The following is a 27,362-nucleotide window of genomic DNA, read 5'->3' on the forward strand; positions in this document are numbered from 1 at the left end:
AGGACTTTGGGAGCCATACTGATCACACAATGATTAAACAAGGCCGTATGAAATGCCTCACCTACCTCAATTTCATACCGAGCATGCTGTTTGGGATTGGAAAAAAAAACAAAACAGATATTTTGAAGCACATTCTCTGCCTTTAACTTTACTTTAACATTTAGACTCTCATGAGATTAAATAATTAAACGTCATTTTTTCTATGTAAGTCAGTACTTTATACTATTATATTTATCAATATTTTTTATTCCTTATTTTTTTTATTAAAAAAGGAACCAGTAAGAAGTTCTAGACTAATAACTGATAGAAAACTCAAAGTATGGTATATGTTAAACCAGGTATCAACCAAGGAAATAACAGCATACATCAAAAACATGGTGTTCCTTTTTCCATCTCTTTGCATTCTGTCACAATCCATGGCTTTTTATTCACACTTCAGCTTTATGAGTGACACTCCTGAGACATTAATGAACATTCTACTATAAGTCTCTTGTGAAGTCTTGATCAAGCTCATAAACAAACAAAACACTGCAAAACATTGGACACATTTTGAACACTGTCAGCTTTCTTATTTCACACATATCTATATATCTTTTCACATTTTCAGCATCTAAATGCATAGTTGCCTTGCTCAAGGCTGAAGCAGTGGTTTGTTTTGGGTTCCTCCCACCTCCCAAAAAACTAAAATTGCCCCTAGGATTGAGTTGAATGAGCTGCCCTGCAGTGGACTGATGTCCTAATAAGGGAATATTCCCATCTTGTGCCAAGGGCGTCAGGGATAGGCTCCTCGTCAACTGTGACCAGGGTAAAGAGATTACCGAGGGTGAATTAAGAAGATGAATTAAGACGATGATGAAGACGAAGTGTTACTCTTCTGCCACACACCAAGACCTTTAATATGTATAACTACTTAATCAGGAACATTTCAAATTACTGTATTATTGATCCAGCACTTAGTATGGTAGGTTTTTATGATTAATGTATCTGTATTTTTTTTAATGAGGCAGAATGCCAGAAGTCATAAACATATATGAGCAAAGATGTGTTCTGATGTGCTTTGCAGTTTTAGTTAATTTAATGATGGAATGGAGGAAGACTGACTTAAGCTCCCATAGTCATTATAATGCAAAACGTAGCCATGATGATTTTGCCCAGGTTTGAACTATAAAGCCAGTGAGAAACCTGTGAAATGACACCTCACTGTCCTGTAATCTTTTAATGGTGCATCATTTGTGGTCTGTATTTTTCCAGATCGGTGTTATCCAGTAATTAACATGAATTCAAAATGAGGTAAGGCCTGTTTTGCAAAGAGACTTTGGCAACAATTGCAGGAAAAATTCATGCTGCTTATAACAGTGAATCCACCAATAAGGCAATGTGTCACTGTGAAGTCATGATGACTAAGAGAAAGGAGACATATGACAGAGTAGGAAATATTACAGCGATAAGAAAAAAAGTCTTTACTATGATTATGGTGAAAAATTAAAATGATAATGAAAAGTGAAATATCCCAGAACAGTGACTACAGCGACATTAGAGCCACATCCTGAGCGCCTATGCATTATTAAAGAAGGAAATGCCTTTCTGATAATCCAGGACTGGAGTGACAAGTCTGATCTAAGTAAGGGCTTCTACTGGGTTTCTACAGGATAAAACAGAAGATTATACGTATATGCATAAATATACCTTGGCTTAAATTTTATAATGGGCTGTTCTCAGCACGGCATTGACAAGGATATGATGGTGGTTGTGTGCGTCGTACACTTCTGTGGTTTTGATGGAGTGGTAGGTTGAATGCTTGCAAGTGGACAAAGCCTTAAGAACACTGCTGCACTTCATACACACATACCAGTAATACACACAATATCCTACTACCATGTCAATATCACTGCAGTGCTAAGAATTATTTACTGTCCAAACACTATTAAATTCTTTTTAGATCATATCCATTTATACAGGAAATAAATATAGACAAATATATAAAAAAAATCTTAGAGCCATGCTTTTATAGGAAAAAAAAAACATTTAAATGGGTGGTGTGTTATAAAACTAGCATTTAACTGTTTTATATATAGGTGCTCTTATGTCTGACTTGTGTCAGTCACATCCCCAAATCTGGTGGAAAGCCTTTCCAAAAGAATGAAAGCTGTTGTAGCAAAATGTAGCAAAGCAAAAACCAAATCTATATTAATGCCCAGGCTTTAGTGATGGTCAGGTTTCTAAGATTTTCACATGCCTTTGTCCACATAGTGTATCTCTGATGCAATTCTGTGCACATAAATGATCAAATATGAAGCAGATAGTCAGCAGGAAATACTGTATTTGCAGAACCAAATACTAGTGCTATGCACAGATAGTCACACAGTTCTATGATCTGAGTCTGTGTCAAAATGTGCCCTAAAAAAAAACCAAGGTTAACTCACTCTGTGAACAGTGTTGTGAGATCTTTTGGTTTGATTAGCCACAAAGCTTGAGGCTCCTGTCAGTGTGGTAGGACTTGGGGAGCCATACTGATCACACAATGATTAAACAGGGGAGTATGGAATGCCTCAGCTACCTCAATTTCATACCAAAAATGAGCAGACTAGGAATGGATGCTACATTATCAAACCAGTGTTTTATTTTTTAAATACCACAATATATTATTATTATAATATTAATATTATCAGTCTGCTTCAATGGCTTAGGACCACAGTTTGTGTGAACAGTTCTTGCATTTAAGCCCCTGTCACTAAACAGTACTCAACAGTTTCATCTCAACAATAATGAAACTATAATGAATGGAAATTCAGTGCAACCCAGATATAGATGTTCCCTTTTGAGTCTGATTCTTCTCCAGGTTTCTTCGCTTAATAGCATCTCAAGTAGTTTTACCTTGCCGGGCGCGTCCCACTGGGAGGAGACCCCGGGGAAGACCTAGGACACGCTGGAGAGACTATGTCTCCCGGCTGGCCTGGGAACGCCTCGGTGTCCCCCCGGAAGAGCTGGAAGAAGTGTCTAGGGAGAGGGAAGTCTGGGCATCTCTGCTTAGACTGCTGCCCCCGCGACCCGGCCTCGGATAAGTAGGAGAAGATGATGATGATGATGAAGTTGTGCAATTTATCTATTGAATGCTACACTATATGCACAAAAGTTTGTGGTCATCTGGCCAAAAGAATTATATTCCACATTAAGCCCCCATTTGCTGTTATAATAGGAATATGTCCTACTAGATTTTGGAGTTTGTGTTCATTCAGCCACAAAGGCATTAATTAAGTTAGGTAATGAAATAGGGTGATGAGACCACGTCTAATTCCTCCCAAATGTGTTCAATAGAGTTGGTTAGACCCTACAAACTACTACAACCCATGTGAAGCATATATTTTTGCAAAACTTGCTTTGTGCATAGGAGTATTGTCATGGTGGGACAGGTTTGGGTCTCCTAGGTTAAATGAAGGGAAAATCTAATACTACAGCATCCAAAGACATGCTATACAGTTGTGGCCACCAAAAACAGTTTGGTGTAAAAAAAAAAAAAAAAAAAAAAAAAAAAAAAAAAAAAAAAAAAAGTCAGGTGCCGCAATACAATTAGCCATATAGTGTATAAGTAATGTTTAATTAGAAAACAAGTTTCTCCTTTCAATAGCATTACAAAATACGATACCATGATGACAAATGACGAAGCTGTCTGTTTTGAGGAATTTCCTGTGGTGGATGGTCTATATATAACTTTTTTCCCTCTGTTTCAAAGTGCTGACACTGGAGACTCCTTTCAAAATTGCTAAATAGAAATCTTCACACATAAAACCTCACCATATTACCAAGTACATGTTTTTGTAGTGCATATTAGAATCAATGATTAAAGTATAAACTTGTAATTTGGATTAAAACCAAAATGCTTTAAATTTTACGTCCACACACAATGAACTAACAATATGATGTGCATAATTTATTGCTGCGGTTTTTGACCAACACAATGGATGTTTTGGGGAAATGGAAGTAAGATGGTCATCTCACTAACAAGCAATGCATTAAATAATTTAAGTCAATCTAAAATGTCTTTCTTTCATTCTAGTTATATACATACTTTTATTTCAGTAACAGCCGCAACAGTGGTTTATTCTGCAAGTGGTTATGGCAGCAAGTTGATGAATAGTGCCCTCAGGTGGTAGTGCTTATGTATTACTACTCCACATGAATCATGGTAATATCTGGGTATATTAAACACTAGTGAAATAAAACAATTTATTATATCAATGAAGAAAATAATAATTAAAAAAAGGAACATTGCTGCTTCAAATGTAGTATGCATTTGTTTGCCTGGTGAGTGGCTGTACAACAAAATGAGTACAGAGTATTTAATTTTTTTTTTTTTAATTGTTAGAAGAAACAGGGGCATTTACAAATATACAAATGACTTCCAAAGCCACATTAAAACAAACTTTGACGTCAACTAAGTCTTTTGAGGACCAATGCTGTAACGCTGTTCCCGGTCACACCGCCAAACTGGAAACGAGGAGTAGGCAGCTCTTGGAGCAACTCGAAGCCTGTAAGATAAGACACTTCTAGCTGAGTGTAATAGAACACTAACAATTAGTATGAAGTGATGCAACATTCAAACAGCCAATAAAATTGAAATCGTAAAAGTATTACAACAGTTCCTTGGGAGCAAGAACGTGATCCTTAATGCCACAATAAGAATAGTGAATTTATATACATTATATACAGTATGTGTATATATATATATATATATATATATATATATATATATATATATATATATATATATATATATACACATACATACATACATACATACATACATACATACATACATACATACATACATACATACATACACACACACACACATATATACATACATGTGACTTTACAATTTTCATAGTCATGAAAATAAAGAAAACTCTTTGAATGAGAAGGTGTGTCCAAACTTTTGGTCTGTACTGTATATATAATATATAATCAATTAAGCTAAATATTCATTTGTGCACTCCCACTGTTGTGATATTGTGTATTATTCCGTTAGAGACATAAAGCTGCAAGCTGATGTTCATATTCATCCCTTTCCTGTACCTGGGCTGAAAATCTGCAGCAGCTGTTCTTTGGTCCAGTTACAGGAGGTGATGACGAAATGCCCCTGTGGCTGCAGAGCTGCTCTCAATGAAGACACGTACTGGAGTTTTGCCATTTCTCTGCCTTCAGAGTTCAAGCTGATGGCATCAAAAGTGCCTTTGTCTATACACAAGTCAAACCCTTTCAGCTCTGGGATAGGGTTCAGAAAATCCTGCTCCTGTAATTATAAAGAGCGAATACATAGCACATTAATAGCTATTAAAAACCGCAAGCGCAAAAAAATTTTTTTGTTGGTCTACTATACATTGATTTAACTTAACAAATGATAAATAAAATATAAAAAAATTAATGTTCCAATTAACTTTTTTTTGTGATGTGTTTATCTACTTTATGTGACCTTTATTGAAAGCCTATACTTTTCATATGTATGAAAACCTGACAATATTTTGGCAATTTTACAAACACACACACACACACAAACACACACACACACAAACACACACACACACAAACACACACACACACACTATTAGACACATTCTCCTAGCCATTTTAGCTTCTTTCCCAACTGTTACCACAAAGTTGGAGGCACACACACACACACACACATATTCCTTCACTTGAACTAAGTGACCCAAACCTGTCCAGGCATAGTGACGCCACTGTGCACACAGCGAGCATCATGAACATATGGTTAACATAGTTTGGAGTGGAAGATCCTGAGTGGTCTGCTGTAGAAGTCTGACCTCAACCCTATTAAACACCTTATGGATTAGTTGGATTGCTGACTGCACCCCAGGCCTTCTCACTCTACATTAGTACATACTTTAATAATGGCCTTATTAATATGCATTTCAATATCCAAATATTATTAAATGATTCAGCATTAAATTATTATTATTGGATTATTAAATATTACATTATTTATAATTCAATTAAATAATTATTGAATAAAACATTTTTCCAGAAGAGTGGAGGTTTTTATAACAGCAAATGGGGACTGGATGTATCAAAGTACACATATAGATATAAACCAAAAGTCTGTCTCACACACATGTTTCTGTTGAACGTCTCATTTCATCTTTTTTTTTTTCTTCCCCTTTTAATCTTATAATAATCTCCCATCTTCTTGGAAGGCTTGAAATGTGGCTGTGGAGAATTTGTGCTCATTCAGCCACAAGAGCATGAGTGAGATCAAAAACTGCTATTGGGTGAGGGGAAATGCGGCTCGGTCAGTGTTCCAATTCATCCCAAAGGTGTTCAGTAGAGTTGAGGTCAGGAGTTTGTGTAGACCACGACAATGGTGGCAAATCCTGACTTCATAACGCTTTCTTGGTACGCAGGTTAGTTCCAGTGAAGGGAAATTGCTATATTACAGCATGTAAAGACATTCTAAAGAACTTTGTGCTTTTATAAAATGTTATGAAACCAAAACCCAGATAAATAGAACAAAATATAGAACAATGTCTGAATAATATTATTGATAAAATCAGAGTAGTGTTGAATTGCTGGTTAATTTTTATAATTTTTTTAAACATTCTTACTAAGGCCAGGTTTTGTCAAACCACAAAAAGAGAAACTGTTTTCTTGATTTTGGGAGAACAATAACCATCTAAAATGTCAAATTATTAAGATTTCTTACCTGGACTTTAACGTTTGTTAATCCCTCTTCTGCCAGAACTTTTGTTGCAAGATCAATTGAAGCACTGGAATAATCTATTCCGGTAAGATTCATAAAACCATGTTTGGCCTTAAGAGAAAGAATTGAAAATACTTATAAACTTGAAGATGTTTTGTGCAATTCATTGCATTAGTGTATTCCGACATACCAGCTCAACAAGGAAAACACCGTTTCCAGTGCCAATGTCCAGTATGGCAGCATTTTCGGGTGTATTCTGTTTCTCCATCCACCGGATTACACGGTTCATACTTTCTTCACCAAACCTGAGGACAGAGAAAAAGTAAGGTATGTGATCAGTGGGAATGAATAAAATTCTAGTCTATTTTAAACTCTGCACAAAAGGACTTTACTTGCACAGAAAGGTCTACCAGACTGACTAGCTAGTACCTGGCCATATCAAGATGGAGTTTGATGATGGAGCAGAGATTATAGACTACAACAGTCGGAAACTCAACCCCAGACCAATCCACAAAGGTGGAAAAGTAAATATCATGTAAAGTAGCAAGGGAAAAGGGAAGTCGTTACCATATTTCTCCAACATCCCCGATGTCTCTGTAAGTCTGGAGTTCCCTGCTGTAAGCGTTATCCCAGCTAAGAAAAGGAAAACAATGGTTAGCACTTCAGTCATATGCTGTATTATATTATTATAACTACTGATTATATTGTTAATTCTGTCCTACCCAAGGAAGTAAACTGAAGCGAATCAAAACCTATTTACTTCACCAACAGATTAGCACTAAGAAATTCTGTGTAGTAGGGCTGGGCGATATGGCCAAAAAAAAAAAAAAAAAAAAATCCCAGATTTTTTCACAAAAAAATCCGATATGCGATTTAAATTTTTTCCCCCTGCTTAAAATCAATCTGCATTCGACAAAGAAATTTTCGAAAAAAGTTTAAACTTTATTTAATAAAGTTTATTTACCCTTCTGGGATTATAACCCACTTTGGGTTAAAGTGCAATCAGAAACAACAAGCCAAAAATACAAGATGTCAGACCTTTCATTTGTAAATTGTGAAAATAGAACGTAACATAACATAAATTGTAACACAACATAAAACTTTGTCATCATACAAAAATTAAGTTTTCTTTAAACACAAGTTTAACATCTTGCTATTCAGCAGATTGGAGGTAGTTCTGACAAAGTGCAAACAAAACATTCAACAGCATTAAATATCAGTGCATGAGAGCATAAGGTGCATATTTGTTGTGCAGTTTGAACATCCTTTCTTTTCTTTTAAACATTCTTAGCCAGGAATACAAGCCTGTCTACTACCTCTGGCTTGAGGCATGCATGGTGGCATGTAACAATGCCACCCCCCCACACTAAAAACTCTCTCTGAGGGGGCATTCGTTGCTGGGACAGAGAGGTATTTTTTTTGCCAGTCTACTTAGCCTTGGAGAATTCGGTTGGTGGTGCGTCAAGTCAAGTCAAGTCAAGTTTATTTGTATAGCGCTTTTCACAACAGACATTGTCTTAAAGCAGCTTTACAGAAAACAACAGTGAAGGTGAATGGTGTGCGTTTGTCCCTGATGAGCAAGCCGTGGCGACAGTGGCAAGGAAAAACTCCCTTAGATGATATGAGGAAGAAACCTTGAGAGGAACCAAACTCAAAGGGGAACCCATCCTCATATGGGTGACATCAAGAGTTTGGTCATAAATCTTTCAACAATACAGAACAATTTGTGATCATCATAGATCCAGCATCAGCTTCTCCATGCCAGGGCCTTTAAACACTCGGCATCTACTTCTCCATGATCATCCATAGGTCCATAATCTTCACGAGGTGGGACGTGACTGGAGCTGGCCAAACCTCAGGATGCCTCGGGATGGGGAGAGAAAGAGAAGCTGTGGAGAGGAATTAGCGTAGCTGCTGTTCATGATATTAACAGCACAAGTTGATAATGTGCATGTAATCATATATTCTTGAGCACAAGGTTGTGATGTGATGTGTGTGATGTGTAGGCTTTGCTAAAAAGATGTTTTTAATCTACACTTAAACTGGGAGAGTGTATCTGAACCCCGAACACTGTCAGGAAGACTATTCCAGAGTTTAGGAGCTAAATGTGAAAATGCTCTACCGCCTTTAGTGGACTTTGCTATTCTAGGAACTACTAGAAGCCCAGAGTTTTGAGATCTCAGGGAGCGTGACGGATTGTAGCGTGTTAAAAGACCGGATAGATACATGGGAGCCAAACCATTTAGTGCTTTATAAGTGAGTAGCAGTAGTTTGTAGTCTATTCGAAACTTAATAGGAAGCCAATGTAGGGACGATAAGATTGGGGTTATATGATCGTATTTTCTTGAGCTAGTAAGAACTCTTGCTGCGGCATTCTGAACTAACTGAAGCTTGTTTATTAATGATGCAGGACATCCACCTAGTAATGCATTACAGTAGTCTATTCTAGAGGTCATAAACGCATGGACGAGCTTCTCTGCATCAGATATAGATAACATATTTCTTAGCTTAGAAATATTTCTAAGGTGAAAGAAGGCTGTTTTTGTAACTTGATTGATGTGATTTTTGAAAGATAAGTTGCTGTCTAAAATAACTCCCAGGTCTTTTACCGTTGAACTAGTAGTTACAGAACAACCGTCTAAATGCAGGCTGAGATGCTGGAGCTTCTGTGTACTATTTTTTGGGCCGATGAGCAAAATCTCCGTTTTATCAGAATTTAATAGCAGAAAGTTATGGGTCATCCAATCTCTTATTTCTTCAACACACTCAGTTATGCGAGCTAATTGAGCTGTATCGCCTGGTTTGGATGAAATATATAGCTGGGTATCATCAGCATAACAATGGAAGCTAATTTCATGCCTTCTAATATTATTTCCTAATGGAAGCATGTATATTGTAAAAAGCAGGGGTCCTAGAACTGACCCTTGTGGCACGCCATAATTTACTAGCATTATCCTGGATAGCTCTCCATTTAAATCTACGAAATGGTAACGATTGGACAGGTAGGATTTAAACCAGCTTAATGCCTGTCCCTGAATACCGATGTAATTCTGTAAGCGATCGAGGAGAAGATCATGATCTATAGTGTCGAACGCAGCACTAAGATCTAGTAAAACTAATAGGGAGATGTAGCCTTGGTCTGAAGCTAAAAACAGGTCGTTAGTGATTTTAACTAGAGCAGTTTCTGTGCTATGATGGGGCCTAAAACCTGACTGAAACTCTTCAAAGATATTGTTCTCCTGCAAGTGGTTACATAACTGGGCAGCAACAATCTTTTCTAAAATCTTAGACATAAATGGGAGATTTAAAATTGGTCTGTAATTCGATAGCGTCCACCACTAAAGGGGATCTGTGTCTGGGTCTGCATCAGGGGTCAATAAGTCGTCAACTCAGTCTCTATCTTTACTGCCTCTGACTGGTGGGAAGATGCCACTGGTGCATTATTTTTGAAGAAGGCTGCTAAAGTCATCTTTTTCCTGGGTGGAGGCTGCGTTTCTTCTTGGCGCACCTGCACTGCTGGGCCAGGCTGCTGTGGTGTACTGCTGTAGGCAGGAGCAGGTAGAGACATGAGCTCAGCCTCAGCCCTTTTTTTGACTTGTTCCCCCTTGTCTGAGTCAATGTATGTTGTGCGGAACCTTGGGTCCATCAGTGAGGACATGTCCAAGAGTTCATGCTTCACAGGGTCGCTGTATTTGTCGTCAGGTTACTGCATTATGTTTCTTTTTATTGTTTTAGTGAGCTCTGTGTCTTCCTCCTCTGGCTGTAGGAGACTGGTTTTGAACAGATGGAGCACCGGTTTAATGTAGGAAACATTGACATAAGACTCCACGGAGAGTGCGTCGGTAAAGTCTTGGAGTGGTTTTACAGCTTTATCTATGGACTCCAACACATCTAGATCTTGCCAAGTGGGCACAAGATGACGATTTTTCTTGTCCGAACCCAGGACATGGACCATGGCCTTCTCCTGCTCGAGAAATCTCTCTATCATTTTTTGCTGTGAACCACATCTGGTCAGGGACAATGTTACTAGCTGATGAGTGGGTAGACCAAGCTCCGCCTGTACTTCAGTCATGTCTTTTCTTTTTTTCCAGCTGTAAGAAAAGGCAAACAGCCTTTTTACACACCCAATGGCACGTTCGATCCGTGGGTCCTTAACGACATTCTCTGTAATAAATAAAGAATACAATCAAAAGACATTTTAGTAAAACATGACCATTCACAAATTTTTTATGGTATTATTACTACTCTTACTGATAATGCTTATTGATCCGGTATTTTAACAGTATTCTTATCGGTTCTTTTTGTTATATATAATAAAATAAAAATTAAGAACATAATTAACATTGCTTTAGAATCTGAAATGTATCTATAAAATGTAAATCTACAGCAAAAGAAACAGCAATGTTTGAACAAAATGAATAAACATCTAGGCCTATTTGTAAACGTAGCAGTTTGCAGGTATTTTTGTGTAAGTTAAGACAATTAGAACAAAAACAAAGAAAAAAAATGGTCAAATACATTAAATATACAATTAAACGAATATACAAAATAAATAAATGCTTTATTTCAGGAAGAAACGTTACTGATCAGGTAAGTAATATAGCCCACAAAAGCATATTAAAATAATAACACTATTCTGCATAATATTAATACACATGCACAAAGAGCACGTACTCATACATACACGTACGCGTGCAAGCACTGACACACACACACACACACACACACACACACACACACACACACACACACACACACACACACACACGGGGCATGTATACCATTATAATTATTAATGGCAATACAATGGTTTAATACAACGGATTAACTACATTATGCATTAATTTGGCTGTTGTTCACGTCTTTTGCGAATGTACATCACTTGAATGCATAGCCATTAGACTCTTACCTATAGCATTGTGCAATCTGTGTCCAAAGCACTGGAGGTTGGGTCACTCATTGTCATTCAGAGCTTTGATCATGTTGGTGCCGCTGTCTGTAGTCATACAGGTTAGTCGGTATTCAACGAGGTTCCAAGAGCTCAGAGCATCTTTTAGCTCCTGGTCAATTATTTCCTCTTTGTGGTCGTCGAGAAAGTACGCCGTTTGGAGGCAGATGCTTCGCAGTCGTCGTTAACGAAGTGCACCGTTAAACTCATATATGGCTGCATCGTTCGACTGGACCATTAATCTGCTGTGGCGGAGTAAAACGTCACCACTTCCAACTCCTTAGCAATCCTTTGGCATGTATTATTATATAGCTGAGGCAAGGCAACTTCAGAAAAATATTTGCGGCTTGGTAGCACATACCTGGGGTCCAAAACTTACAGCATATGATTAAACCCCGGCTTTTCCACAGTATATATGGGCACCATATCTTTTGCGATATACATTGCCACTGCATCCATGATCGCTTTCCACCAGGCCCCATTTTTATCATACGGAACACAGTTTGTGAAACTGTAGATTGTTTTTTGGCGGGTGTGCTTGTGCTGCCGCTGTCTTGTTCATGTCGTAGGGCCCTACATCTCTCCCACTCGACAGCATGCCTCTGTTTGAGGTGCTGCAGTAAATTGGTGGTACTGCTACCTTTGCTTGCAACAGCCGTCGAACAAGTTCTTCTCTGCTCGCTGCCATGTTGTTTGTTTCTCTCTATGGCAAACGCGCGGGGGGAGAGCTGAGTTCGTTCTAAATTATGGGAGCCCAGAGGGGAGCGTCGGCGGATATTAAAGAGAAACCCGATTTTTATTAAAACAGATCGATGTAAACTACACATTCATGTGAATCAATAAAATCTATTTATCGCCCAGCCCTACTGTGTAGGCTAAAAATGTAAACTTGTTCCTGTATCACATGCCATACAAAAAATTACAGACTCCAGGGCCGCCTAGAAGTCGTCCAAAAACCCTGCCATTTTCATGATCTTTGATTGTATGGTCAGAGAGAGCACCAGTCAGAACTTGCAATCCGTACCATTCTGTAGCAAACTGCACAAGCTCAAATATATTAGTGGGGATTTAATAACTCTTTCTTTACACAATGGCGGCAAAAAAAAAAAAAAAAAAAAAGGAAAAGAAATTGATTTAGTCACAGATGCACTTAGAAGAGCATTTACAAGATTAACTTTTCAAAAAAAGCTGCCTATTTTAAAGAAAGGTCAGCCAAAACATTTCAAAACAATTGTTAAGCTTTTGCACAAACCATTTATTGAATTTGCGTAAAACACCCCAACCTTTCCCAGGAAAACCGCAATGCACAAACAAAAAACGCACCAAAAATTGCAATGGGTCATTTTATAGGGTTGATATATATATGCTTTGCTAGAGATGATATATGCAGTGCAGCTGTAGCATTGGAAGAACATTTGTTGAATTGTGTTATTTGGGTTTCTTGCTTTATTAATGGCATTCATGTGCCACTGCCTGAGAGACCTGTCCATGATGCAGCGCTCTGTTGTACTGCATTTCTGTATAATATTGATGATTTCTATAGCCGTGGCATCATAATCATGTTACTAAAAGGTGGATTGATTCAGGTAGGACACCACTGAGGCCTAGGTGTGAAATGCACAGCCCACCACTGATACATAGTATATTGGGTATACTTTACTTACAGTGTGACAAAAGCACTATATATATTTTTTATACCCAACAGCTGTAAATAAAATCCAATGCACTCTTAGTGTCCCTGTATATATACGAATTTTTTTTTATAATTTTTTATTTTTTTTTTAAGGCGCATTTGTATACTGAATGCAATCCTTTTTACATGCAGAACATAGTGTTAAAATCTGAGTTCCCTCAGGAACGTATTAAGTGGCGGACCCCAAAGTTGTCTATTCTCCGCCATAAACTTCAAAACACACAACAATGCCAGGGGTATAAAAAAGAAACTAGTGTTAGCACATTGTCACTGTGGCTACTCACTTCATAATGGAAATAAGATTTGGTATGCGCATGTTTTTTTTTTTTTTCTCCAATTTTCCAGCGGCTAACACTAGCGCAGGGGTCACCAACCTTTTGGAAACTGAGAGCTACATCTTGGGTACAGATTAATGTGAAGGGCTACCAGTATGTTACACACTTCTGAAATAACAAATTTGCGCAATTAAAATATAGGTTATTATTCATAATTAATGATATTCCTCTATGTGAAGACACTGATCATGTTAATGATTTCTCACAATAATTATCAACAATGATTTAACACAGTAGGAAACAAATATCAATATGCAAAACTTTATTTCTATAAATCTCTGCAAGTATTTACATTTTCAAATAATCACTTCTGTACAGATTATCAATTACCTAACATACAAAAATCAACTTGGAGACCAGCTAGCTCTAATCTAATATTCATTTTTTTTTATTATTATTTATTTTTTTATATTGTCACTTTCAAATTCACACCAATGCAAGAGTGATGTAAAAAAGAATAGCAACAAAAAAAAAATTAATGCAGCTCACTGGTAAGTGGCGCTATGGTGAGTTATTTTTAGAAAAGGCACGCAGGCGACCCATGTTGGTGACCCCTGCACTAGCGCTATGGATTCATTAGCGTTTTATGTACAGCTTCAAAAATATATCTTAAAAGGAGAAAATCCTGACATTTCCACAAATAGAGGGAGTAAATGAATGAAAGATGGAAGGAATGGCATTTGTTAAAGTATGCCAAAATAATTACAACAGTTAAGTAGATCTTATCTTTAGAAAATGAAATATTGAATGTAAGCCTTCACATGCAAATGAACATCCGATTCTTAATACATAGGCTTTAATATGATGTTGGCCCTTTGCATCTATAACAGCTTCAACTCTTCTGGGAAGGCTTTCCACAAGGTTCAGGAGTGTGTTAATGGGAATTTCTAATTGTTCTTCCAGAAGCACACTTGTGAGGTCAGACACTGATGTTGGACGAGAAGGCCTGGATCGCAGTCTCCGCTCTAATTCAACCCAAAGGTGTTTTATGGGGTTGAGGCCAGGACTCTGTGCAGGCCAGTCAAGTTGTCTTTATGGACCTTGCTTTGTGCACTGGTTCATTTTGGAACAGGAACGGGTAGTCCCCAAACTGTTCACAAAAATTTGGGAGCATGAAATTGTCCAAAATGTCTTTGTATTTTGAATCATGAAGAGTTTCTTTCACTGGAACTAAGGGGACAAGCCCAACTCCAGAAAAACAACCTCACATCATAATCCCTTCACCAAACTTTACGCTTGGCCCACTGCAGTCAGACAAGTACCGTTCCCCTGGCAACCGCCAAACCAAGACTCGTCCATCGGATTGCCGAACAGTGATGCAGCGTGCTTTACACCACTGTATGCGATGTTTTGCATTGCACTTGCCGATGTAAGGCTTGGGTGCAGCTGCTCGACCATGGAAACCCATTCCATGAAGCTCTCTACACACTGTTTTTGAGCTAATCTGAAAGCCACATGAAGTTTGGAGGTCTGTAGCTAATGATTCTGCAGAAAGATGGTGAACTCTGTGCACTATGGGTCTGTGTATCCGCTGACCCTCTCTGATTTTACGTGCCCTACAACTTCGTGGCTGAATTACTGTCGTTTCCAGTGGCTTCCACTTTGTTATAATACCACTGACAGGGGACTGTGGAATATATAGTAGCGAGAAAATTTCACGACTGGACTTATTGCACAGGTGGCATCCGACCACGGTACCACACTGGAAATCACTGAGCTCCTGAGAGCGATCCTTTCTTTCACAAATGTTTGTAGAAGCGGTCTGCATGCCCATGTGCTTGATTTTATACACCAGTAACCATGGAAGTGATTGGAACACCTGAATTCAACGATTTGTATCGGTGAGTGAATACTTTTGGAAATATAGTGTATATTAGGGGTGTAACGGTACACAAAATTCACCGTTCGGTACGTAACTCGGTTTTAATTCTAGTGTGTAGATATATATATATATATATATATATATATATATATATATATATATATATATATATATATATATATATATATATAACACGCGACATCTCACTATATTCAGAGGAATCAAGCAAGACGGAATTGACGGGTATAATGTATAAACCCCCCCAAAGTAGGAGCTAAAAAGTATTTTTATATAAACATGCTCACTATTCTTTTGTGCCGAGCTTTGATGGAACGAAATCCTCCTCAGATCCGGTGCATGATCCTAAAGAGTTCTTTGAAGCCATGCCTGAAGCTTCAAACATATTCAAAACGAATTTCACAATAAAAGTAGCGCCAATACGTCATATCCGGTCCTCCCATCGCGTACATGCGAATTTTCTTCAACAGGAAGCATGGGTAGAGATAATATTTTTTATAAAGACAACATTGTGCATCGAGCTTTATTTCTTTTTTTTCCCGTTTGCATGCACAAACAAGCCGTATATATATATATATATATATATATATATATATATATATATATATATATATATATATATATATATATATATATATATATATATATATATACTATTTTATATACACAAAATATATTGTTAAGTTGATTATGGAAACATTCAAATAAAATAATAAATATGTTTTACCAAAAATATATAGAATAAGCCTAGAAAAAATAAGTCTTGAAATATCTCATTCAAAATATCTAAATATCTCATTCAGTTAAAGGTCTCCTATTCTAGGAACACTAGGCATGAGGTGGAAATACACTTTTACCCAACACACACACATACACACACACACACAAAGTAGTCTATTTAGCATAGTCAGTCCTAATACCGCCCTGATTTTAGGAGCTGTACGTCATCAGCAACACTATTATCTCTTTCATCATGCTACCCAACTATGAACTATTAAGTGAAATGAAAAAGCATATCATATGAATAGAAATTCAATGCTAAGTATTTAGGCCTAACTGTCTTGTACATTTTAGTTTTTTCAAAATTCATAAACTAATGCCCAAAATTATTGCTATCTGAGACTCAGGCAATAAATTAAGCAGTTCCAGTTCAAAATGTCTGTAATAGGTGACATTTCGGTGCCACATAGTTGAGGACGGGTTCCATTCTGCGTCTGGTTCCTCTTAAAGTTTCTTCCTTAGGAGTTGTTCCTTGCCACTGTCCTCATTGGTTTGCTCATTAGAGATATACTGACAAAAGAATATTGTATGGATAAACGGATATATGGACTGATTTTACATTTCAAATGTATATTCATAATCTATTTATTTCCGTACAGCTGATTTGGGACAATGTCCATTGTTTAAAATGATATACAAATAAAATGTAATTGAATTTAGTTGAATTGAGTATGTGGTGTAACACTAAGATGGGATAATTAATAAGTTATACTGTGCATAAAATTACCTGTATGCACTTAACATCACTTAGCCCACACAAATCTAAAAACAAATCACAGCACTGAAAACAGCAGTTACAGTTCACAGTGAATGTATTGATTTCATTTAGCACATGATTAATAAAAATAATGGCATGTTATGTCTCTTTATTTTTTGATAGGCAACAAAAAAACCATTGAAATGTAATAAATAAATAAATAAATAAATCTCAATGTACAGTTTCATTGAAGGGTTACATTCAGGTACATGTTCTTTTGTTCTATTTTTAGATTACAATGTTTGTATACATTTAATTGTATTTATGTTCGTTATTCTGTATTTGGTCATATTATTTCATGTTAGTTGGCATTATTTGAAAAATACAATAAAATCAAAACAAAACTAGCTCTGGATTATCCACGGCGTTCGCGGTCAGGGACGCACTGACGTCATCCCCGAGCATCTGTGAGGAACGCGTGCGCAAGGCATTGTGGGAGAGGCGGGTATGTTTCCGTCATGGCGGCCTCGATTTCGGGTTACACTTTTAGTTCTGTGTGTTATCACAGCGCCAACAGCAACTCTGACCATGTGAGTACACGGCGTGTTTTAGCGCAAAAAATAACCTCGGACGCATCACGGCCGAGTGAAATGTAGGAGAGGCATGAAGAGGTTATCGGGATAAAGCAGTCTTACTGGTGTTGGCACATAACGCTAGCTAGCTAGCGAGCTAACGCTCCCGCTGTTGCTAAGATAGGCGATGACAGCAGGCTAGCGGCTAGTAGCAGCTTGTACTACCGCCTGTTTTTGGCATTACCTTTCATACTTTTTACAGTCATACGTGTTATTTAAATTATTATCCAACAAACCTAAAATATGTCACGTGCAATGCTAATTCAATAACCCATATCTCTACCTTTAAAGGTTGCACTTGTCTGGCTAGCAAACTTTCAAATACAATATCATGAAGGTTTATTTAATAAGACTTGTTGAAGGGTAAAGTTGGCTTGTTTCCTCTTTCTGAGGGGTAGACATTTACTCTATTCTCATGTCAATGCACTGTTCTTGTTTTATACTCTTTCATAAGTTTGTATAAACACACAAGGAAGTTTAACTCTTTTTCTTACTCTGTTCTTACGTCACCTAAAGAACATGACTATGTGATAAATATGTTTTCCTCATGCCTTCCAATTCATACCAAATACTCTTTTCTGTCTCAGTAGGCATAAGCACACACCTGGGAGCAAGGTTTTAAGATTTTCTGCTCTATGATTAAGGCATAATATTGTGTATGTTCGTAGTAAAAGAAATTCAAGTCATCCGAGTTTACACCTATTTGGACTGGGAATTCCCGGCCTGGCAAATTTCTCTTCTCTGAAACCAATCCTTGAAGATTTGTGATTCTTCACAATGCGTGGAGAATTAATTCATCTCAAAACGAATGAGAAAAACCTGAAAAGTATTTGTTAGTGGTCCATTTTATACAGTGTTGCTTCCGATGTTATGTCTTGAGTGGTTTCTTGTTGCGATTGTAATGTTGGATAATGTTGCCGAAGATAGAAGTGGGTGTCGTGTGAAGTCTCGTTGAGTAAATAGTGAATTGAGAAAATGTGGTGTGGCAGGAAGTGTAACACGCAAAAAAAAAAAAAAAAAAAGGGAAAAAAAAATGCAGCAGAGCAAGATTTGATGCGGTGAAGTCAGCCATTTTTCAAGTTAGCTCAGTTTCTAGTCCTGAAGAACCCGAGTGACAAAGTAGCTCTGATCTTGAAGCCTTTATTGTGGTTAACCTGTATTTTAGTGCTGTGCAATGCAGCAGATTGTTGTTGTTTTTTGTTTTCATAAATAGCAAATGGGGGTCGGTTTTAGACGCACACATCCTGTTATGTGTTTTTGTCAGGCTAATTAGGGAGGAAATTAGTCTGGTATTCCTGTGACATATTGAAAATGATTTGTAATAATGCAACCTGCAGTGTGTCGCTATAGAGTTACATATTTGAAGTAACATTCCGATGTCCATTGTTGCATTTCAGTTCACATTTCTAAAATGCATACTTGTATCATACTATATAAAAGAGAAATGGAACCAAAGTTGTCCTGCCAAACAATAATCTACAGGGTGTACAAAGTCTTTCTTTTTCTTTTTTTCTTACACATGAAAAATGCATTAGCATTTAATAAAAGAGTAATAATCATGCTTCTTTGCACTCCCACTGCTCCAAAATCCTTTCAGATATCCTGTATATTCGCAAACTGATCATTGTGTTTAAGGCTGCATAACAACTTTTAAAATTCATGATGATTTTGCATGCATTCAATTAGAAATTGAACAGAAACGCATTCCAGCTTTGCATTTTCCCATTTACGTTCCAGATAACCTGCAAGGAAAAGCATTGGCATTATTCTCATTTAGTTCATAGGATTTTTACGTTGGTAAGAAAACCAGCTCTAAGTTAATGCTCTTGCAATGATGCAAGTTGTACAGGAAAGCCGAAAATAGTAATTTAACGTCAGAGCTGTCACAAGGGATTTGACACAACTATTCTGAACTCATAAAGAATTTCTCTGTGCAGATTGACACAAAACAACCCAAGGCATTAGACAGTTTGGCCTTGGCTCCTGACAGGCAGGCATTTAGCTGCCTTACTTCCTTTCAGCTATGCTTAAACACAGACCTGCGGTAATAGCTCCCTGTGGTGGAAAAAGAAAAAAATAGCATTTAACATGTCGAAGTGCTAAACGCAGTTTGTCCTGCCAAGTCGAATTGAAAAAGTTGTAATACGTAATGGTGAATTAATTTTGATTGATGTTATTCAGATTAAATTTTTTCTTCAAGCTGCAGCCAACCAGACTCCTTAGACATTGTAATATGATTATAATTAAATTATAATTTTGCCTTAATCTTTATGTATTTATTTTTTGCAGGAGGGATTCCTGTTGGGAGAAGTGAGGCAAGAGGAGACTTTAAGCATAAGTGACTCTCAGATTAGTGCGTCCGAGTTCCTGCACATAGTAGGTAAATCAACGCCCAATTTTTTTATTTTCTTTTTATTTATTTATTTATTATTATTTTTTTTTTAGTAAAAATGACTGGATCCAGATACACATCTTTTGTTGTTGTTATAACTGTTTAAGATTTTAGTTTCGAGCTACAGTCACTTTACCTTTTTGTTTTTTTGCTCGACTGATTGGTCTGATTGTCTGGATTTTTGTGAGTGACCTGTCACTTGCATAACATTTTCAGCTTAAAACATAAACACCAAAAGGTCCTAATCACAAGTCCATCTTTGCAGCAACAAAAAATAAAAGAAAATTACAATTTGCTCTGGTTTTTGCTTGTGGGGAGCTTATGAAGGTGAGAATGGCTGAGCTTTTACTGTTGTTGCAGTTTTTTACTGCAGGGAGGGTGTGGAGAGGAGCCAGCAATGATACCAAGATATGTGAATGCACAATAAGTGCAGTGTTTGAATAAGTAAAATAAAACACAACACAATCCTAGGCACTACAGACACATGGCCTTGTATCTCCTCAGCAGGTCACAAAAGTTAGTCATGGAGACAAGGAGTGGGTCAAAGATTTGTTCTTGTTCTCCATTAAGCTGTCAAACATTTATTTTTACAACTTTACAGAACTGGGTGTGTATATTTGTAGAGACACAGACTGTTCAGCGACTTAAAGTCAAGATTTAATCAGCCTGATAAACACACACACAGCAGTTTGTTACAGTATTTTCCCTCAGCAAGGCCTTTGAACTGAAATATAACACTAACTAAACATTTTTTTCCTTACAATAAAGACACAACAAAGAAAGCACAGTCCTGTGTGAGAGAGCGATTACAGAACAAACGCATGAAAGCGTCTGAGCTTAAGCATAAGAACATCCATGTCAAAACTTCTAATTAATTTAATGCATATCATTGAATCCTCTTAAAATGTGTCTTCCTTAGGCAAGCCTTCATATTCAATTTTTGAAATTTGAATGTTTGTGCATGCTATTGTATTACAGCTAGAACTACCACATACATTATCACTAGACAGTGTACATAATTCAGTGCTTTCATTAAGGAGGGTGTAGATGTAATCTGGCATGTCATTACATCAGCGAGATGTCCTGAGGCAGGGCTTGTAGAGAACCAGTGCTTTAGACCACATAAATGTTGTACAAACTCAATCAGGGGAAAAAGTACTTTTTTTTTTTTTTTTTTTTTTGTGATATCTCTGACAAGATAAATATCTGATTCAAATTTTGGAAAACATGTGCTATATAGTCAAAGGCATGTGGATACCTGACTGTTATACACAGTTTCTCCCTGAACATTTGTATTGGATTGTATGCTGTAGCGTCATGGTTTTCATTAGAACTAAGAGGCTCGAACATGTTTCAGCAGGTGCACAAAGCGAGGTTTTTGACGGCATGGTTTGTCAAGGTTGATCAATGAAAACAAATCACCACACACTTCAAAATCTAGTGGCAAGCCTTCCCAGATGAGTGGCAGTTATAAAAACAGATAAAGGGAGCAAAATCTGAAATAGGACACGGGTGGGATGAACCCTAAAGCCCTTTTGAATACATTCTTGTTGGTTTTTAAGTATTGTGTGTACACTGTTCATAATGGATGAAATGAATCCTTGTTTTACATGATTATATCAAATCTAAAGATTTTTTTCCACTTGCTTTTTTAGAAGTCCATAATCATGAACCATGTGCACAGCTGTTTAGGTAAGCTTTAAATCTATCATATGTAGTAAATATTTGCTTTTAATCATTGTGTATATATAAAGGAAATATCTGAACGTAAGACAGTCAATGCAGTTACTTTTTTTTAGCATGCTCTGAGATGCATGAACTTGCTGAGCAGACCCTGCTGGACCTTAGGAATTTGTCTAAACAGAGCTTCAGTTTCTAAGAATGCTTAACTAATTTCAACTGCAACGATGACTAAAGTGGCATTGTTTTTGGGTTTTTTTTTCATCAATTGATTCAGTTTCTGACCATCCCAAAAATGTGATGATTTGTTTCTTATAAATAAATGAACACGGAGCACAACTTTTAGTGTCTTAGTAAGGTTTCAGGCGAGAACATGCCATCTAGCTTTGCAACACAGAGTGCAATACAGCAGTCTTAAAATCCATAAAAGTCATTATAATATAGTATATAATATTATATATATATAATATATGTATAATTAATAAAATTATAAAATATATTCTGCCCCCTCCCCCCACCCCCAAGCTGAAATTCATATGCCCCTTGTAACGTCTGTGTGATTTGACTGTATTGGATATCTGCATTATTGGAGTTTAGAAGTCTAAAGCACATTGTACGTTCTCTGTCGTTGGAGTTTGGTGCAAACACATACCCTTCTGTATGTTTCAGCTTTTATGACTACGCAGGTAAAGTCAATGAAGAAAATCTCAACAGAATCCTCAAAGACAGAAGAAAAGTAAGCTGTGCTGATGAGCGAAAGTTCTGTTTTTGACTCGGTGTACTGAAGTTTAAATAAATTTCACTGTGTCTAGATAATTGTGTAAGAGGCCTTTTCATTTTAATGCCAGGTGTTCTCACCGATGCAATTTGTGTTTTTTCTGGATACTTAGTTGTGACCTTTCATATTTGCCCCACAGAATGTTATTGGCTGGTACCGGTTCCGCAGGAACACACAGCAGCAAATGTCGTTCAGGGAACAGGTGATCCATAAGCAGCTCACGCACATACTGGGCATCCCAGATCTCGTCTTCCTTCTCTTCAGCTTCATCTCGACAGCCAACAGTTCAACCCACGCACTAGAATACGTTCTCTTCAGGCCCAACAAAAGGTAAGGCCGCAATCCACACTTCTTTGTCTTTATCCACTACATACTAACCTTTTAGTTTTCTGAAGTTTAGTTTCTAAAGGGTTTTCTTTCCAGCAGGTATAATCAGAGGATATCTTTGAGCATCCCAAACCTGGGCAACACCAGTCAGCAGGAGTATAAAGTGTCTTCTGTCCCCAACACCTCCAAGAACTATGCCAGTGTTATTAAAGAACATGGGTGAGTGTGTCTGCTGCTTGTGTCAGTATTAAGTGCACAGAATAGGAAATAGGTCATAGTTCAACTGTTCATCCAGTGTTGTAAGACTATCATACAAGACACAGATCAAATTCACCCAGTGATAACATTTGTTCACTTCAATGAAAGACTGATTACATGATATGAAATAGGGATTTGCTTCAAATTTCAATTTTACATATGGGTGTAATGGTACAGAAAGTTTCAATTTTGGTACAGTTAGTGGGAAGAAATGCAAAACATAAAATTGCTTGGGTTTTTTGTTTGTTTGTTTTTTCTTTTCAATGCAGTTAATTATTATTTAACATTTGTGAACATCATAGGTTTACAATTTTTAAAGCAGTTTCTAACAAAATGCCTGCTTGGTTTTAAAATATATAAACTAATATTTTATAATATTTGTAAAAAATAAAATCTACAAAGATAAAATAGAATAAATCAAAGTAATGCAATAAAAAAAATATATTAAATTAAGTAATCAATTAAATTGGCACAAATTAAATTGATTAAATACAATTAAATAAATGGAAAAATTGTATTAAATGGTTTTTATTGGTTATACCCCATTTGGTTATTACAGATATGTATATAAGTGTGTGTATTTATCATTTAATATCATTTTTTTTTACTTAATTGTTCTACTTATTTTAGCATATATCATCAAATGTCTTCATTCTTTCCATCCTTTATTCATTCGCTGCCTTAGTATGCAGAATTGTTAGGATTTTCTCCTTTTCTCCAATTCTTTTCTCACCAATGTCATGTAACATTACAAATTACAAAATTCTTGGAATGATGGCCAGTAGGACTAAAGCAAAATACACAGGGCTGGAAATGACACTACTGTGACAGTTAAAGTCTTCAGAATAACTGTGGCAGGTTCTTCATATATAATAAATGTATATAATCTCCTTATGAAAAATGCATGATTTTTGTTGTTGTTTACATAAGCAAGTAGTTGTTGCACAAAATATTGACTTTGTTACGTTCGTAAGATTTACTGTACACCTAAGGCTTTTGGCACAATACTCCACCTATTTTGTTATCAATCAGATCATAAGCGCTAACAACTCACTATAAATAATCTAAAGGAATCTGCTGTCTTTATTCAACAAGCTACCACAGAAGTAGTAATTTGTATTATATAGAAATTTGTGACCATTTCACTTACAGATGCTGGATTAGTAAGTAGATGACTAAGCTTTTCACTGAACCACTAGTTTCCCTTCAGGATCATGTCCCACCAGGACTGCTCATAATCGCCTTCACTTGATCCACTAGAAGAAATTTACAAGTGTTAATCCTGTGTGACAGCAGCTTTGGTAGCCCTAGAAAGCATGTGCTAATTTTTATGTTCTTCATGCGAAATGCATTTGTAGAGCGGAGTTCTTTGACAAGGATGGAGTGATGAAAGACATTCGAGCAATTTTCCAGGTGTACAGTGCCCTTCAGGAGAAAGTGCAAGTAAGAGTTTGATCATAATGATAAAGTTAAAATCAGTGTTTTACTTCTATTTATTATATTGAGACTATCTTAGCTAATTATTTACACTGTTTATTTTCCCCTATGGGCATGTTTGTTTGCATACTGATATTTTTTGTGTCCCTTTTATTCCTTTTAAGAATAAAAAGAAAGGATTCCTTTTAGTCCTTTTGATTTATTCCTGCTGGTTTGTAGGCTGTTGAATGGTGTAATTCTGCGATGGGGCTGTAACACTGCTCCGTCCTGTCTCTGTTACTAGGCTGTTTGTGTGGAGGTGGATCAAAGCGAACGAGTGAAGGAGAAAATCCAGGAGGAAGTTAAAAAGCTGAAAGAGGAGATTGCCCTCAGAAAATTTAGAACCACTGCAAAGGAGAGGAGTATGTGCTTTTGCAGTCTAAATTGGTTTGCAACAGCTTCAGTTAATGTATTGTTACTTATTAATAAAGTATCCCGTAATTGTTTGTGTTCCTTGCTTTCTTAGGAAACCAAGAGTCTCTGAATTCTGACGCCCACTTGTTGCAGGACGACTCGGTTCTGTCTGATTCCTCCCCTCCTTTGCTGTCACGAGTGGCTCTCCAAAGCCCTCCTCTGGAGCCGAGCTTGGATTGGCACACAAACTCAGAGCCTGCGGCACTTTACACCAACGAGCTGGCACCCGACCCACCTAGTGCCATCCTCCTGCCCCGGCCCCAGGCGGTGGGCTCACCTGGACATCCCTCACCTAGTCCAGGCATGGGCAACGGAGACGGCTCCAGCTCCGACTCTTTAAATCGACACACCATTGGTCAGGAAGACCACGACGACGAAGTTGATGATGAAGATGAGGACAGTAGCGAATATGAGAACTTAGTTAGTGAGCAGTTTCAATCTTCTCATTTGACTGAATCTTTAGGACGACCGGCCACACTCTGGCCTGATGGAGACGCTCATAGCTCTAGTGGCTCATCCTGATCCATCACCCAAATCGGGAGAGATGGACAAATGGACAGAGCTAGGCATTATGGGAAAAGAGAGAAGAGAGGAGAGGGATGAGAAAGAATGGCAGGTGACCACTGTATTTTGCTGCAGGACGGCAGCAGGGGAAAATCCCTTATTTACATCTGCCATTTTGACCAAGTGAACTGGTAATTCTTTTTTCTTCTCTCTCTCCTTCCCTCCCTTTCTCTCTCTCTCTCTTCGTTTCTCTCTCTTTCTCATCTCCTCAGCTCTCTCTGACAGGAGTGGCATCATCCCACTTATCAATTACTTATAAGCACTGCTACCACCCTAGTATATGCGATTATTAGCATTTACTTCTTGGACTATTTTTGACCTTCTTTCAAATCCACCTTTAAATAGAAAAAGCAAAGGGAACGATGTCTTCTGCGGCCTTTAAACTTATCTCTGTGTGAGTTCGCTTGGCACCGTCAACTATATTTCAGTTTGACTCTCACTGATTTTATTCCCAAATCATAAAAACTGAATTAAATAATTAAATCATTTCTTTATGGAATCTACCAAAAAAAAGAAAAGGATACTTTGGCCATTTATATTTTTTTTAAGGGGTGCTTATATTACTTACAAATCCAAATTAATAATACCATTTGATTTAAATGGCAAAAGTCTCCCTAAATGAACAAATAATGTGTTCATCTGCACTTTTCATTGTACTTTATGAGAATCCTATTAGTCATATGGTTGGAGTAAACGTCTCTCTTCCATGCCACTAAACTCCAGCTTGTTGTGTGTTAAACTGCAGAGGGCAGAAAAAGTAAGCCTTCCCAAACCTTTTAATCTCAGGATTCTTTTACAGCAGCTTGTATAAAATCCATCTCACGTCCTGCCCTTAAAGCTTTGGTACAAATATAAAAACTGGATTTGTCAAAGCATTTGGAGTGGTACATCGATCAAGCTCACCTTTCTCTTATAAATTGAACCTCTAAAGGTGAATGTGAAAGGGTTAATAGTCAGTTATAAGAATGCTGACCTCCACTCAGATTTACTTCTTTACCATGCAACAGATGCCACATCGACATGTGCATTTTGGAGGTGGAAACATGCTTTTTTTTTATTATTATTATTATTATTAATATTATTATTATTTTGCAAAGTTTAGCTTTAAGCTTTTGATTTGCTTTGCCCCACTTGATCTGACAGGAAAGTGTGCTGTCTTAAAATTGCATTCATTCCACACTTAAGGAATATCACCTAGATTTCTTTAAAGTCTCTGTATAATAAGGACTTGCCTATAAAGTGAATCTGTATGGAGTCTACAATTAACAAATGACATTTTAAAATGTTTGGTTGCTCTATAGTTATTAACGGCCATGTCATCAGTTCCTTGTCTTTCCGACATTTTAACATCAGGTGAAATGGGAGTCGCTCCCCTTTCATCTCTTCCAGTGTTAAACAGATCAAAGGCACATGACTGGTTTTAATTCTACAATTTGCATTTAATCGATATATTTGAATAGAAGTTTCTTTGTTTGGTCTTTTGTGTATTCATGCAACGACCATAAGCATTCAACATGCAGTCTGGTTGTGGTACATGTTTTAGACAAGAAGGTCAAACCCAGTAATGATTAATAAAGATGCGGTTATAATGTTAATAGAAATCTGTTTAAATCATGACTGACATCGGGAGATGCAGCAATGTATTATTATAACTAGCAATATTGTATTTGCGTAAAAAAAAAAAAAATGAAAGCCAGAAACCTACATTATTATACAGAATATAATATATAAGGCTTGTATATGTTTTTTTTGTTTGTTTTTTTTAATACAAGTCTTATACATAGTCAGAGCTGTGAAGAATGTTCCAGAATAATAAAACAATTATAAACACACAAA

General features: G+C 37.0%; 2 protein-coding genes across 3 annotated transcripts; one reads left to right on the forward strand and one right to left on the reverse strand.

The window, feature by feature from the left end:
- Positions 1 to 4,334: 4,334 nt before the first annotated feature.
- eef1akmt2 (EEF1A lysine methyltransferase 2) lies at positions 4,335 to 15,972 on the reverse strand. Its single transcript, XM_083545459.1, has 6 exons — positions 15,816 to 15,972; positions 7,280 to 7,345; positions 6,903 to 7,017; positions 6,716 to 6,823; positions 5,074 to 5,290; positions 4,335 to 4,526 (listed from the first exon to the last, which is right to left on the reverse strand). Exons 1-6 carry the CDS (start codon positions 15,911 to 15,913, stop codon positions 4,429 to 4,431), a joined length of 702 nt encoding a protein of 233 aa, XP_083401585.1. The 5' UTR covers positions 15,914 to 15,972; the 3' UTR covers positions 4,335 to 4,428.
- A 1,471-nt stretch (positions 15,973 to 17,443) lies between these two features.
- Positions 17,444 to 27,362, forward strand: abraxas2 (abraxas 2, BRISC complex subunit). Of its 2 annotated transcripts, none has more exons than XM_083543723.1 (9): positions 17,444 to 17,595; positions 19,927 to 20,017; positions 21,685 to 21,721; positions 22,379 to 22,445; positions 22,627 to 22,817; positions 22,911 to 23,033; positions 24,431 to 24,515; positions 24,793 to 24,910; positions 25,015 to 27,362. In XM_083543723.1, the coding sequence occupies exons 1-9, from the start codon at positions 17,524 to 17,526 to the stop codon at positions 25,482 to 25,484; spliced, it is 1,254 nt and encodes a 417-aa protein (XP_083399849.1). In that variant the 5' UTR covers positions 17,444 to 17,523; the 3' UTR covers positions 25,485 to 27,362. The 2 variants fall into 2 exon arrangements, with proteins under 2 accessions (XP_083399849.1, XP_083399850.1); XM_083543724.1 differs by having other exon boundaries at positions 22,914 to 23,033.

The sequence above is a fragment of the Silurus aristotelis genome (assembly GCF_946808225.1).
Source record: "Silurus aristotelis genome assembly, chromosome: 6".
Lineage (NCBI taxonomy): Eukaryota > Metazoa > Chordata > Actinopteri > Siluriformes > Siluridae > Silurus > Silurus aristotelis.